Source organism: Otolemur garnettii, unplaced genomic scaffold, assembly GCF_000181295.1.
Source record: "Otolemur garnettii isolate 467f Iridium unplaced genomic scaffold, OtoGar3 scaffold00015, whole genome shotgun sequence".
In the NCBI taxonomy this organism is placed as follows: domain Eukaryota; kingdom Metazoa; phylum Chordata; class Mammalia; order Primates; family Galagidae; genus Otolemur; species Otolemur garnettii.
Genome location: NW_003852410.1, coordinates 3,714,189 through 3,729,957, shown reverse-complemented (window position 1 = coordinate 3,729,957; position 15,769 = coordinate 3,714,189). Strand labels below are relative to the sequence as shown.

The 15,769-nt window shown below is 39.5% G+C and overlaps 1 protein-coding gene across 3 annotated transcripts in view; it reads left to right on the top strand.

Moving 5' to 3' along the window:
* The window catches only part of GRM7 (glutamate metabotropic receptor 7), an 899,252-nt gene that overhangs the window by 602,518 nt on the left and 280,965 nt on the right, over nucleotides 1-15,769 (top strand). For all 3 annotated transcript variants that reach the window (XM_003785475.2, XM_003785474.2, XM_023510686.1), the window contains exon 6: nucleotides 7,791-7,991. In XM_003785475.2, coding sequence (XP_003785523.1) covers nucleotides 7,791-7,991 — 201 coding nt within the window. The remainder of the gene's footprint in view (nucleotides 1-7,790; nucleotides 7,992-15,769) is intronic.

The window sequence follows — 15,769 nt, the reverse complement described above, 5'->3', positions numbered from 1 at the left end:
GGAAGATTATGGAGGTGGTTGTCAAAACCATCCATGTCCTCCTTGGAGGAAACTCTGTGGAAACACTCCGTGGGCATGAGAGGATGTACATGCTAATCATGCCTAGCGTGAACTTCAAAATTACCTGTGGCTCTAAACTAAGATTGAAAATGAAAAGAAATAACAACAACGAAAAACATTCCCACGTTCACTGCTTTTCCCTATGTGGGTTGGGGGAGGAATTATTCGGTTCATTGTTTTTAATGTGCAGTGAGGTAAAAGAGAGACAGGAAATGGATGGCAAGTGGAGAAAATAATAGTGCTTTCCCCAGGAGGGTGCTGTGAGGTTAAAAGTCAAACCGTGGAGAGGACTGCACAGGGTGTGCAGAAAGTCTGCAATAGACACAAGCTGCCTCGCCAGCTCCCTCTTGGGTCATTCTTTCCAGGAGTCCCGTTCAAGTCTTGCTTATCTTTACCTACAAATAGGGAACAGCCACACTGCAGACTTTCAGGCTTAATCCAAACCTTCTGACTTTCCTTCTGCTGGCCATTCTTGCAACATCATGGGTTTTCATTCTGGGAGCCTCTAATTGTAGTCACTATAAAAAATGGCACTGAAGTAAACTTCTATAAGCACAGAATCTTGTTTATTCCTTAATATTCATCTTATAAAGGCAAATGCATATCCATGAGGGGAAAAATACCCAGTCAAAGGGGTTATTTATCTTTAAGCTATAGAAGGAAATACAGCAACTTCTTAATAAGGCTTAGTAGGCCACTGTGGCATTTTTAGAACCCTGAAACATTTCTAACTCTCCAGGACGTCCTCCCTGCTGCTCCTACATCCTCTTTACCCAGGATATAGCAGTTTTGTCAAAAGCTCTCTCTCGAAGCTTCTGCAATATGTTAATTTCCTATTTATGAAAGTATGTGTCCTTTACAATAAATCCAAACCTTAATATTGAAGTTAATTATATACAGAACTACTCTGGACTCCAAGTTTCAGTTTGGAACTATAATTTAGTAAAATAAATCTGTGCACTGCAAGGTATAAAGCACCCTCTACATAAACAGGTACAGCTCCAGAGAGGGCTTTCCACAGGAAATCACTTTAGGTAATATTGGAAATCTAAATAAAAATTTTCAATTTTCACTTTCTTAAAGACATAGAATGGACATCAGGCCAGTTGTTTAAATATTCAAATCCTCTGGACCTTTCTGGTATCTGTGTGTTTCAGTTTGTGTTAGCAAATATCACTGATGTGGGGGGGGGGTTGTTTTTTGCCGTACCCTCACCCCAGATCTTTTTTTTTTTATTTCCCCGTTGAAACAGAAGTGTTTATATGAATAATATCAAATCCATAATTTCTTTCATTTCCTAAGTCTTTTTACTGGTCCTAATAATTTGCTTATACATTTTAACTAAGGTTTATTTTCCAAGAAAATGGTATGTTAAAATGGGGAAGTTAAATAGGTGTTTCAAGGAAAATATTTCCCCAGCAGTGTGAATTTTAGAAATTCTGATAGAATAAGAGTTTATGGATTATTCTTGTGTAGTTCAGCCAACAGTTTATTCCACAGAAAGTTAAAAGAGTGTTTCTTTTAAGGATAAATGCTGGGCTTTGGGGGTAAAGGTAATAGTGGAGCAGAAGATCAGGAGACTTTGAAAGGGAAGCTTCTTTGCATGCTAGAGAAATAAAAAAAAAATAATACTTCAAAGTTGTCCTCGTTTTATCAACACTTCAGACTCTTTCCTGGAAAAGGGTGAACTTCATCTAAACAAAAAATATAATAACATCTCATTAATTTGGAAAGATTGGAAGAATGATCTGTTAACTGAGAGTTACTTGAAAAGTCTTTCCTAAAATCAATTTCAAGCTAAGCTATGTTGTTGAAAATATTTAACACTGCATTTCTGTTTGAGAGTGTGCTGTCCCTTAGAAAGCTGTCAGTGGGTATGTAATTAAGAAGTGTAGGAGTTAAATAAATGGTATCATGTGGAAAAAACATACATGTAGGGTGATTTCAGGGTTGGTTAACTCACAGATCAAGTTGCATCTTCATGTCCCTACCACATGTTTAACTCTGTTGCGTTATGGTGTTGCATGAGTTCCTTGGGACTATAGTATGACCACAATACTGGCTAGGTGTGCAGGCAGGTGGAGGGATTTTTGATATAATCAACTCATCTCTTTGTAAGAGGAAATAAACTTTCTCAGATGATCCCTGGCAAATTCTTTCCCTACATCTCAGTGGCTAGACTTGTATCCCATGCCTGTTCCTAAACTGGCCCTTGCAGGGGAAATTGAATTGCCATAGAAAAATCAGGATCGACTCAGTGAGGCTCAGAAAAGTTCCAGAAATCCTCACTCCCATTGGTGGCTGCCAATATCTCAACATAATTCCTGTTTGAATTGGGGGAAGAGGCGTAAGGGTGGTAGATCAATTGCCAAATTCTCTAAAGATGGCAAATATTTCCCTAGCCCACTAGGGAAAATAAAATTCAAGTTCTTTTTTTTTTTTTTTTAATGAACCTTGTGCTTCTGATTTTCTTAAACATATTTAAATCCTATTAGCAGGAAAGACAACTCAACCCCTAAGTCTTCTCAGAGCCTTTACTATGTTAACGTATCTGGTGAGTCTCCAAGAGCAAGATAAAAACCTACAGTGCTTCACAAATCATAACGTATTTCCTTATTTAAAACAACACAACAGCCAGTTATGGTAGTTCACACCTGTAACTACAGCATTGTGGGAAGCTGAGGTAGGAAGATTTCTTGAGGCCACGTGTTTGAGACCAGCTTGAGCAACAGGGTATGACCCCCTCCTCATTTCCACAAAAGCTTTTTTTTTTTTTTTTAAGCCAGGTGTGTTGGCACACAACTACAGTCTCAGCAAAACTTGGGAAAGTGAAGCAGGGGGATTGTTTGAACCCAGGAGTTGGAGGTAACTGTGGCTATTAGTGTGCTGCTGCACTCCTGTCTAGGCAGAAGAGCAAGACTCTGTCTCAAAAATAAATAAGTAAAAGAAAGCAACACAATTATTTTTCAAGACGTTCTTTCCAGGATGATTGCTTTTATTAGTGCAGTTTCAACACTGCTCTTCTGAATTGTTATTCTGAACCTATTTCATAGTATATATTTTATAATAGTCATAATGTCCCCCAGATTGCCTTTTCTAAGTACAATAAAAAATAAAGAAATTTATAAAGAAGCCGGTTATAAAATTAGTATTAAAAATGAACAGCCTTATAAAATAAATATAGTAAAATGGTAGTGTTAGAATCGAGTCATTCGGCTCACTGTAAAATTCTTTTAACCTTGCTCTATGTTTAAAATCTGTCATCATAGAAAGATGGAAATTAATAAAGCAGCCGCATCATGACAAAGAACAGCTTTTATATTCACAATCAAAAACCAGTGCGAAGAAACACAGAAGAAAACATTGTATCTGTAATAGCAAAATTAAATGAAATACTTTGGCTAACTTTGCAAGAAACCCTCAAAACTTATGTGTGACAAACTTGAAACACTGTTAAAGGAAGGAAAAGTAGACCTGAACAAATAAAAAGACACAGGTAGAGAGGGTCACCCAAATCAAGATGATTTTGTTCTAGGTAAGGTTTTCTTTCAACATATGCTTCAGTTCCACGTGAGTTTTTCTTTAAGTATAATACAAATCCATCGAATCTGTGACCAAGTTGTTCTTCTGACTTTTTCTGGAGCTACATAACAGTTAATAAAGTTAACTTAAGGAAACAAATTAACCAAGAAAATCTAAAAAAGATCAATAATTATGGCAGGAGATGACTAAGTCTCCCTGTTATGAAAATAGGTTACAAAGCCTTTCTATTTGAAACTGGTGTTTGTGCATGAATCGATAAATCAAACAGTGAAACAACTTAAAAATCCTGACGTTGACCTAATTATATGTAGAAATTCAGTATTGATAAAGATACCATTTCAAAGTGGTGGTTTAACACTCAAACAGTGGTTTAATACCACTTCAACTGGTGGTTTAACTTTCTCAAATCAGTGAGAAAGGATGAATTGTTAGATGTTGGGCCAATTTTAATTCATTCCCATATCCATACCAAAATATGTTCAAAGTGGATCCAGTACTGAACTTCAAAAAGTAAAATTACATAAACAATAGAAGAAAACATGAATGGAATCATCTTTACCCTGAAAGTGGGGATTTTTCTTTTTCTCTCCATGATTCAAAATCCCAGAAATGATTAGGAAAAAAAGAGGTTAAAACTTCTGTTACCAAAAACGAAATAAATACAATTCTATTTGGAAAAAACAAATTCCTAAAGATTGTAAAAGAGTAATGACAGACTGCGGAGAACATTTACAACTTACTCTTAAAGAGTTAACATATCTAATTAATAGTGAGCTTTTAAAGTGGAATAGGAAATGACCAGTAGCTATTTATAAAAGTTGGCTCAATTGTGAACAGTTTGCAGGAAAAGAAACAAATTGCAGTTTTCTATGTACAAAGAAGCTCAATTTCCTTCATAATAAGAAAAATGTGAACAAAAATACACCAGAGCAGCATTTCTCATTTATCTGAAGGATGCAAATTCAAGGCTGAGAACACACTGTCTTGCTGTAGTTGTGGGGAAACAAACATTCTCCTCCACTGCTGGTGGGACAGCAAAGTAAAGCAACTGCTTTAGAGGGGAATTGGCCAAGATACATTAATTTGCTCTTGAACAAAGCATTCGCATTTCTCAAAATATATCCCAAAAATACTTAGACAAAAATTTAAAAACACACACATGCTACATACAAGGCTGTTCTATGCTTTTTAGACTATTAATGTCCAAAAACAATAGATGCTGGTAAGCCTGCTGAGAGAAATGAATGCTTATACACGGTTGCTGGGAATGAAAATTAGAGCAACCTCTATGGAAAACAGTACGGAGGTTTCTCAGGGAATTAAAAGTAGACCTACCATCTGATCTAGCAATCCCACCACTGGGTATTTACTAAAACCAGTGATTCTCAACCTTCCTAATGCCTCCTAATACCAAGAGCCTTTAATACAGTTCCTCACCTTGTGGTGACCCCCAACTGTAAAATTATTTTCATTGCTACTCCCTAACTGTGATTTTGCTACTGTGATGAATCATAATGTAAATCTCTGATATGCGGGATGTATTTTCATTGTTACAAAGAAGGGGGCCGCAACCCACAGGTTGAGAACCACTGACTAAAAAGCAAAAAAGTCATTTTAACAAGAAACCCACCTGCACTGGCATATTTATTGCAGCCCAATGCACAGTTGCAAAGATGTGAATCAACCCAAGTGCCCTTCAATTCCTGAGTGGATTAACAAAATATGGTATCTGTATGCCGTGGGGGACTGCTCATTCACAAAACAGGATGAATTGAAGTTTGGGGCAGCAATTTGAATGGAACTGGAGACTATTATCCTAAAATAAATATCTCAAGAATGGAAAAACAACCACCACATGTACTCAATAATAATTGGGAACTAGTTGACGGGCACACGTGGGGGAAGTAGAAGTCATTAGCAATCAAAGGGGGTTAAGAGGTCAGGGAAAGCCTATCTAACCGGAACAGGGATCAGGCAGCAGGCATAGTTATAACCCTGACTTCAACATTGTAAAAGCTGTTCAGGTAACAAAAACATTTGTACCCCCTTACTATTTTGAAATTAAAAAGAATGTTATCTGTATATTGCAATATAAAGTAAATGAATAATCACTACAGCATCATTAAGAAACAGCGTTTTCCTCATGAGAGAAAGGAGTTAGAGATACCGAGGGTGTCAAGGCCAAGTGAAAACCTATAGTCCTGAAGGTGAATGGGAAGTAGCAATATGGAGTCACAGTGAGATTTTTTTTTAATGTGAAAACTCCTGAGCAGGGAAGATAGAATTAAAAAAAAAAAAAAAAAGTCTACTCTACACATACTGAGAAAGCCTAGCATTAGTGACAAGCAGTGAGCATAAGGTTGATTGGTATTTAAATATAAAACACAGAAGTCTCTGGCATTCCAGACATTAATCTGTGCTCTAAGGAGGCAAAACACAAGTTCAAGTAAATCTAGGGTATGCTGAATTTCCCTCTTGGAGATTGTATTTTATGTTTGAATGTTGTAGGCTCTGAAAAAGTCCCTCAGGAAAGAAGCTGAAAAACTTTTGACACTGTTCCTCTCAAGAACCCTTTGTGTATTTTGCAGGAGAAGGGATTGGAATTGCAGGATTCCTGTTGTTTCTTCATGACAAGAATGGGCCATGTAAAACAATTTGGAAAATGTTTCTGTGAACGTGAAATGCATTCTGTGGATAATTAGTCTCCATAGAGGGACACGAGATGGAGAGAGGGCTGCTGGTATCATGGACTGAGTGAAAGCATAATTTAATATGACAAGTGTTGTTTAATATTTACTAGATACTAAAGGCTCAGTGTTCAGTGCTGGGGGATCCAAGGGTAAAAGAAAATCATAGAAAATGTCTGGGACACCTCCCGAGAATGCAGTAAAATGCAGTACTATCAATAGTGCTGTAATGGAGGTTTGACAGGTTTGACGGAAATGTTTAATTGAGACTGGGGGTCTCAGTGCAGGAAAACTTTGAGTTGTGCCATGGAAAGAGAATTAAGTTATGACGGACAAAAGCCAAGAGGAGGGGCAATCAAGGCAAAGTAGAAAACATGAGCAAAGATAACCTGATAAAAACAAAAGTCACACCTGTCTGCAGGAACAATGAGAAGGGGGGAGGGTCGGAACAGGGAGGAGAACGTGGGTTTGGGGTCTCAGAAGCCCCAGCTGTCATCATTGCTCTGACTGGAAATAACTTGGGAAGGTGATTTCATCTCCGTCCGGCTCAGCATTCCCATCCATCTGATGAGGAAGAAAAAATACTTACCTTACAAAGTGAGGGCGACATAAAAATTCTGTCTCCAAAGCTTCCGACTCAGTGTGAGCCCGTAGCTTCAGTTATTATCTTAATTAGGCAGTAGAGGCAAAAGGCTGGACGCCCACCGTTGTCAGGGGAAGGGACCTGGATTTTGAGGTGGTGGTGGTGGAGAGTCGTTGAGCACGGAGACGGGGTGATCAGCCCTTTACTTGCAAAGGAGAACATGGAACAATGGTTGGATGAAGGGAGACATTAAGCCTTGCACCTGATGGAGATGAAGAAGGCACACGTGGGCCGTTGTAGAGTGTTTGGCAGTGCTCATTGTTTCACGGGTAAAACGGATGAAACTCGGCTATTATTTAGACTTGTGTATATGAGCATGATGAGTAAGGAGAAGGGGAGAATGAAAACTGATGCCAGGGTTTCTAACTGAAGCATCTGAATCTCTAGCAATACCCACAACTGGGAAAGGCATCACAGGAGGTGAGAGATGGCACTCAGAAAATGACGACTTCAGGTGCAGAATTGAGTTTGGTTTCGTATCATTTTCCTTTTGAGCTTTCTAGCATAGGTTGAGTTTTGGAGATTTGAATGTGGCAACCCAGTTTCTAATCCCAAAGAGCCTTGGATTCTATGGGAGTAGATTTGGAATAGGGTGTGGTCCTATTACAAAAAGCTGTCATCGTGATTCTTTAGAGTACTGCTTCTTAGGTTGATCTACTATGTCAGAAAATTACCACGGTGCTCCAAAGTAAAATGTCAAAACCTGTAAAGACAACCTAACACAGCAGGCAGATGCACTTGCCATAGTGTAGTCCTCAAAGCATTATTTTATTTAAGCTTAATTGAAAGTAAATGCAAATTTAGACATTCTACTCAATGCCAAATTCTGTGTGTATGTTTCTCCTTTCAATGTGCAGGGCAGGAGAGGATTGGAAAGGATTCCAACTATGAGCAGGAGGGTAAAGTTCAGTTCGTGATCGACGCCGTGTACGCCATGGCCCACGCCCTTCACCACATGAACAAGGATCTCTGTGCCGATTACCGGGGCGTCTGCCCAGAGATGGAGCAAGCCGGGGGCAAGAAGTTGCTGAAGTATATCCGCAATGTTAATTTCAATGGTGAGTGCCCTTGAGTCCGTCATTACTGGACTCCTAAGTGTTGGCAGTTTCATAGTTACAGGGTTGCTTTGCTATTTACCCCCGAATATGGATCAAAACCTGCTTAATTAGCTAACTTCAGTTTGAATCAGTGCGTGAATGAGTGAGTGAAGTGAATGAATGAAGATAATTTGCGGAGAGGTTAGGGTTTGTCACCTTTTCTTTAAATAGAAAACTTTTTGCACCCAGGCAAACTCTTCCCTGGTGAATCTATGTAGGTGTGGGAGGGGAGAAGAGACAGAGGATGGGACCAATTGCTGCAAGTACCAAGTTCATTGAAGTAATGGTCATGACCTATCACACCAGCCATGTCTCAGCTTACAGACTTATCTGTTGAAGCGCAAAACTCTGTTGTAAATGTTAATGGGTGACCTAAAAAAGATGGGTAGAGAGAGGTGAACAAGTGAAGAAACAAAGTAGGAGATATGAGGGGAAAGCACCAGGTTTCTGCAAGTAATTTAGTCCAGATTTGACTTATACAACATCTTAATGCTTCACATACTGGAAACTAAAGAAATAATTTAAATGAACTTTAATTTATAACACAAAATTCAATATAGGCAGTAACAAAGAACTATATTACAAGTAAATAACATAACCACAGTGAAGAGGATGAGGAAGAAAAAACTTGAATACAAGTAATTCTGACCAACAGTATTTGACTATATAATATAAGGTAGAAGACAAAAATAACTGTACACAGAGAGGGTGCCACGGCTAAGAAATGTGGGGCATTTTGCATAATTCTGAAGCTAGTTTATGCACATAAGAGGACTCCGAAAATAATTAAATGTATTTTGGATAATGAGAACCAGATTTTTCATTGTCAGAGATGGAAATAACTAATAAGGGATGAGAGAAAGCTGGAACGAGCCCTGTTGTGTTGGATTAGAATAGAAGATACCAGCATAAACTCGTGGCTTTTAATATACATGCAAATGGGCAGATATAGAAATAGATACGCATGTGTGTGTACACATCCCTGGATTACCTACCTCTGTTTTCTGAGTGGGGCTGGGAGCAATGGTACCCCAGGAGAATGGAGCATATTTAGCATCCAGAACTTTTTAATAAATATCATACTCTGATTAAAACAAAACAGAGATCCCTAACCTACAGAAGCGACTGGATCCAAGGACATAGTAGCTAAAGACCAACATAAGCTGGAGACATACTAGGCAATGAAGTGAGAATTTCTGAAGAACTTGGAGGGGGCAGTCATGTTGAAAGGGTACAAGAGCCAACCTGGAAAAGACCCCATAGGCCACTTCTAGTACTAGAGAGGATTCTAACCCATAAATAAAATAAATACATGAGAGTCCATACTGATATAAATAAGTAGCTGAGTTGGGTAACCAGGAGAATGGGCAGCATACTGAAAGGAAAGAAAGATGGAAATACGGAGTCACCATGTTGCAAAGACCTCGGTCACAGATATTTCAGGCAAGAATCCTTGAGAGATGCTAAAAACATTGATTTAAAGGATGATGAGAAACAAGATATTTGCATAGTCTCAAAGTCACAATGGGACTTACAGACGTTATGAACCTCTTGATGTGACACACAGAGAAGGTCACTACAGCATTTCTTTGGTCTTAAGGCCAATTATGTCTTACATCTAATCAAAGGAAAACATTAGACACGTCCAAATTGAAAGATATTTTACAACATCCTTGGCCGCTGCTCTTCAAGGGTGTTTGGGCCATGAAAAAAATAGTTGAAGGGACTATTCTAGATGGAGAGAGTAAGGAGACACTGCCATTAAATATAATATGGACGGCTGGTTGATCCCATGCGAAAAAATGAAAACTAATGGGGGGATTTTAATATAAATTGCTGATTAGTTTTAATAGTATTATACCTAGTTAATTTCCTAGTTTAGATAGTTCTATTATGATTTTTTAAAAAACCCTAACAACACTTTTTGATCCTCTGACTGTAAGTAACAATGCATTTAAAATCACAATATCGTATCCCTCTTTCAGGATTTACCTAATATCTGAAGGAAGAGGAACCACATTTGCTCTGGAGATCAATAATTCCCTAGTGTAGATGGACACAAAACTGACTCCATAAAATCAGAATATAGTTCAGCTACAAATCATATTGTTTTTATGGTTTCTTCCTGATCTTACAGAATCTCCTAACATGTATATAATCAATTTCCAAGAGCTAAACAATTATAAATTTGATTATTTACATTACTTATCAAACTGAAGTTTATATTAAGGTTAGGTTGTAAGCCTTGTATTCCAGTAATTACAAAATAAAATGTTTGGGGAATTTTCTTGGCAAATCTCCCCTGATTTTTCTATATAATAGTTATGTATAGACTCATTGTATAAAGATGATCTTGTCCACTAATGAGCTAGGAATGGCTAAGCTTAAAAGCAGACACTGGTCTCACTTTTATCAAGTAATTACCGTGTGACAGAAACTGTGCTAAGTAGTTTGTGTGTGCTGGCTTATTTAATCTTTGAAGCATTGGGTATTCAACTTGTGGCCTGCAGGTTGCATGCAGATTATGTGAGGACATTTGTGCTTATCTCTAGAGGTGGATATCACAAAAAGTATGCACGGAACTTTTTTTTGCACATCAGCTTCGGTTAGTATTTGTGTGGCCCGACGGCTCTTCTTCTTCCAGTGTGGTGTAGAGAGCTGAAAGGTTGGACACCCAGATGCTTCTTTTTTATATACAAGGTAGCTGATTGATGGAAAAATTCAGAAACACTGATGTTCAAAGCCATGCAGCTAGGTACTGATGATTCTGTACTTGGATCTAGGGCCCCTAACTCTACCATGGTTTCCTTGACTGTTCTTTAAGTGGCTGAAAGGAGGGGCTTACTGCATTACTCCAGCTGTCCCACCCCAGGTCTTAGGTTCTGTGGGAATTCATTCACAGGCAAGGCCATTTTTTCCCCTCTTTGTGTCATCATTGTAATCATATTCTGTGGTCAACATAACCTTTCACTAAGGACATCTTTTTACTTTCCATGCAGACAGCCAGGAGATTTCTGCTTCTAGGACACCATAACATTCATTTGATGGTGGGACTCAAAAGTTTTATAAAGCAAAGAAGTTGTGGCTCAAAGGAGTAGGGCACCAGCCCCATATGCCAGAGGTGGTGGGTTCAAACCCAGCCCTGGCCAAAACTGCAAAAAAAAAAAAAAAAAAAAAAAAAAGAAAAGAAAAGAAAAGAAAAAAAAACAAAGAAACTGTGCTAAATTTAAGCAGTGGGACCCTGTCACTTTGAGCAAACAACTGATTAGAGCAGACAAAAAAAAAAAAAAGAAAGAAAGAAAGAAAGAAAAACTTGACATGTTTTACTCATTCAACCTCCTGATGCTTAGATGAGGATATCAAATCCTGGATAGGAAAAAAATATTTGTCCAAGACTTTAACAAGTGATGGAAACAGACCTGAATCTAGAATTAAGATTTCCCTTTCCAGGGACTTAATGGTTGAAGAGGTTAGTCTTTTTATTTTGGTGGGGGGGAGGTGGTGGCATCTTTTAGGAGGATTCAGATTTTTTGTTGTTGTGAGCTTGAGGTTATAATTGTCTGTTACATTAGCACAAAGTTTCCTTTATCCCTAGGAGCTTTAGTCCAGATTAGCAGTGTACAATTTAATAACTCCTTACCTTCCCATTTACCAAAGTATCAATTCAGGAAATGACAATAGAGTGTCCTAAAAGTGCAGCTACAGCCTCACCGAGTACTTAACCTCCTCTTCTGCATTGAGGAAAATAATGTCTAATTTAGTCTCCATCACTCCTGGCCCTTTTTTCCTGCATCCCAGATGAATGCAAATTCCTAAGCCTAAATTAGCTTCAGTTATCTCTATGTTGGCCCCTCCAACCAGATGGCAATATTTGCAAATGTAAATTGTCACAAAATTGGTGCCTTCGATATAAAATCTTAAAGAACTGCTATATGGATTATTTAATACAAAGTGTGTCTGTACCTACATTTACTCATTTCCAAAAGACAAATTGTACCCCAGTTTGGGGTATATTTCATGAACATGGCACATGTCACATGCTCTCCTGGCAACATGATGGTTGCTTTCCTTAATCAAGAGGTGAGATCTCTGCTTCCTCCTTTTAAATCTGAAATGGCTTCTGCCTGGTTCTCTTTGATCATCCTGTGAACACAGCTCCCATACTGTGAGGAAATTGAGATGCCACACTGAGAGGCCACATGTGGTCACGTAGCCTGGCCGCAACCCCCGCTAAGGTCCCTCTGGCGGCCAGCATCAACTGCCAGACACGTGAGCTTCAAGCCACCCCAGCTGGCATGAGTGAACTAGAGTGACATTTCCCTACCAGCCCCGACTGAATTGCAAAAGACACGTGGGCTTTTTTTCAAGCACTAAAATTCAGGGTGGTTTGTTGAACAGAAAGAGATCACAGGAACACAAATCAATGCAGCCATTCTGGCATCTGTGCATGGGGGGTAAGAAGGGAACAGAAATTGTCAGGTAAATATCATGTGGGCCATCTGAATCCTTCCTTTATGTTTAGGAAGAAAGGACTTTCATTCCCGTGCTCTCAGCTGGTGACTTCAGACTTGAGTGCATTCTGGTGTCTGCCCTCTACTCCGTTTCCCATCTTATCAAGTGGCCCTGTTCACTTGGTCTTGGCACACCTGCATTCTGACCCTAACACCTTGTAGCTATCCCTGGGGGTGACCGCTGCCCTTTTGATAACTTCTTTCTCACCTCTGACTTCTTTTTATTTTTTTTTTGAATACAGAGCTCACTGAACACAATGCCTCCTCTTTCCTCTTTTAGGATATTCAGGGATACTGTTAAAAAAGAGTTGTGGAAATAATAAAAATAATAAGCCCGTTGCATTATAGAATCCATCAAAAAGGTCAAAGCCACATAATATGCTATTACATGTCACCACTTAAAGAGAGTAGCTACTCAGCCTTAATATTTTTAAACATACACTTTAATAAGAACAGAAAGGGCACAACGAGAATCACTTCTTCTAACAAAGATTGTAAGAAGAGAGGAAGGTTAGGCGGGGTGACCCATTCTCGTGAGTATTTAGCCAGTGTGTTTGAGCTCCTTGGGAGCCCTGGGCCTCCAGTTTTCTTTCTCTCTCTCCTCAAAGACTATGAAAAGCTCCGAGTCATATTACTTAATGAATAGAAGCTGTAGAATGACAGCAAAGCCCGACACAGATCCTAGTATCCAGTGTTAATGAGGAGAAAGATGAATATCTGGACGTTAATGTCTTCCTGCAAAATGACAGGAGTCTTACTTCCTTGCTAATAACATGCAAACTCCAGATTTCATTTTCTTTCTCCTTACACACTTTGAAGGCTTGCAGAGTGCAGAAAGCCCATATTAAAAATCTTCGGTTGCTATTGATGTTGGTCTTTTGTTAGTGTTTCCTCCCTACGCTGGAAAGGCTTGTGTTGATTTTTATATACAGAGGGCTTTAGAGATCCCTATCATCATAAAATGAGTGCCTTTGGGAGCTGTGGGGGTAATGTGTAGGTAATACATAGAAAAAAAAAAGGAACAATAGAAATGGTGCCTTTGGCCACACATTGTCAGCCATAGACAAAAATTGGTGAGACCCAAGCAAGGGCAATGCTGTTACAGGACACCAGTTGTCTTTTCCCAAAGTAAGATCTAGCCTGCTGTTTGGAAATGTTAAGAAAACGTTTGTAGCAATGTACCAATTTAAATTAGATACCAGTTGGAAGAGGCAACCTCGATGCTTTGAAGACATTAGTGTGGATGACTGAATGCAAGTGTTCTGTCTGGTGGCTCATGCTTGGCTGTGATTCTGCTCTCCAGGAAGCTAAGGCAGGAGATGGCTTGAGCCCAGGAGTTTGAGGTTGCTGTGAGCTAGGCTGAGGCCATGGCATTCTAATCTGGGCAATAAAGCAAGACTCTGTCTCAAAAAAAAAAAAAAAATTACCTTCCATTGAGCATTAAATATATCAAAGGCACAAAGTTAGGTACTTTGTATCAGGGGTCCTCAAACTTTTTAAACAGGGGGCCAGTTCACTGTCCCTCAGACCATTAGAGGGCCAGACTGCGGGCCCCAGGACAGTCAGCTGCTAAGCAGGACAGGCGGCAGCTGCAAAAACACCGGGCAGGTAGGTTAAATGTCCTAGATGGGCTGCATATGGCCCCCTGGCCGTAGTTTGAGGACACCTACTGATTATTACATTTAATCCTAACTCTAGCCCTCTGGGAGAGATATTATTAAGGACAATCAGAAAGACAGTAAGATTGAATAACTTGTTAAGGTCATGAAGATACTAAGTGGTGGGCCTGGAATTTAAAGCCAATTGCTAAGCACTATTCTAGTTGCATTAGCTGAAGGACTGGGGCAAGTGACTTCCACTCTGTGGACTTAAGTATACTTCCTCCCCTGTAAAATTAGGAAAGTTGATGCTCTGTGTCCTCCAGACACTTGAGGAAACAAGCCAGATGTGAGGCAACTGTATACCATCCTAAATTACTGTTAGAAATGTAACAGTGCCATCAGATCCTGCCGCGAGTAATTTAGGATGGTACACAGTTGCCTCACTGTTTATCTATCCTACTATAATTTTGGACTCCCTCTGTAAGCAGGGGTAACCGTTAGCACAGAGTTGCAATTTTGTACATCTCTTGTGATGCAATATGTTGTGCCCTCTTTCTGGATGCTTATTTGAACTTCATTCTTGCGTTGAATAATCGTGTGGCCACATTCAACATCTGGCTTGTTTCCCCAAGTGTTGGCATCTTTTTTTTTTTTTTACACTATTTTAAGGGTCTTCTCCTGTCCATCGCTCTCACTCATGCATATACTGCCTCTGGACCCAGGTTTTGCCCTGTTCCGGTCTCATCACCGCTGACTTACATATTTTAAGGAAGTTTCCACTCAGTTTGGGTTTTGTGTTGCAGAAAGATAAGGCCTGATTCCACGAATCACATGATTTATTCTGAGCCTGGCAGAATAAATAATGTGAGCCCCAGCCTTAGCCTGGCACTGTCTTCAAATGAGCAAACCCACTCTCCCACGAAATGCCCAGGTAATGCCCTGATCCCCAATAAAGGCATTGGTCCCCAGGCCCCTTCTCCTCCTTGCTCCCCATCTCCAGTTCCCATTAGCCCCAGAAGGTGTCCTGTCCTCTTGTCTCTCAGATCTGGGACTAACAACCCTCAGCTTCCTACCACTTCTATCTGAGTGTCCCTTCTTGTGCCACACCTGACTGTCCTGACCTGACACATCACGATGCTTGCCTGGTTTTTCCTGTCATCCACGTCATCAACACAAATATCTATGTTGCCCCCAATTCCACACACACTAAAGACTTTGCTTACTGCATGCAGAACTCTGCCATGTTTTATACTGTGTGGTTAGGGAAATACATACTGCTCCTACCTGAAACTTCCCTTCCAGAAAAATAGTAGAATGAACATCTGTTCTTAGTGATTCTGTTCCAGTTTATTGATGATCTCTAAATTTCCTTGTATATGACAAGAAACAGAGTATTTTTTTCTGCTGGTAATATTGACTGAGTATTAATCTAGAGATGGATACCAGCCGTAGACCATGAGGCCGATGGTATCTTTCCTATTCCCAAGGGATCATGAAAGAAATAGCACTCAGTTGGCGAATTTTTTGTTTTTCCTTCGTAACTTTTGCTGAAACTAACCCAAACCCATGCCGTGCACTCTTTGTGTATGGTTGGCTAATGGTTCCATACGGTTAATATTGAGGGCTT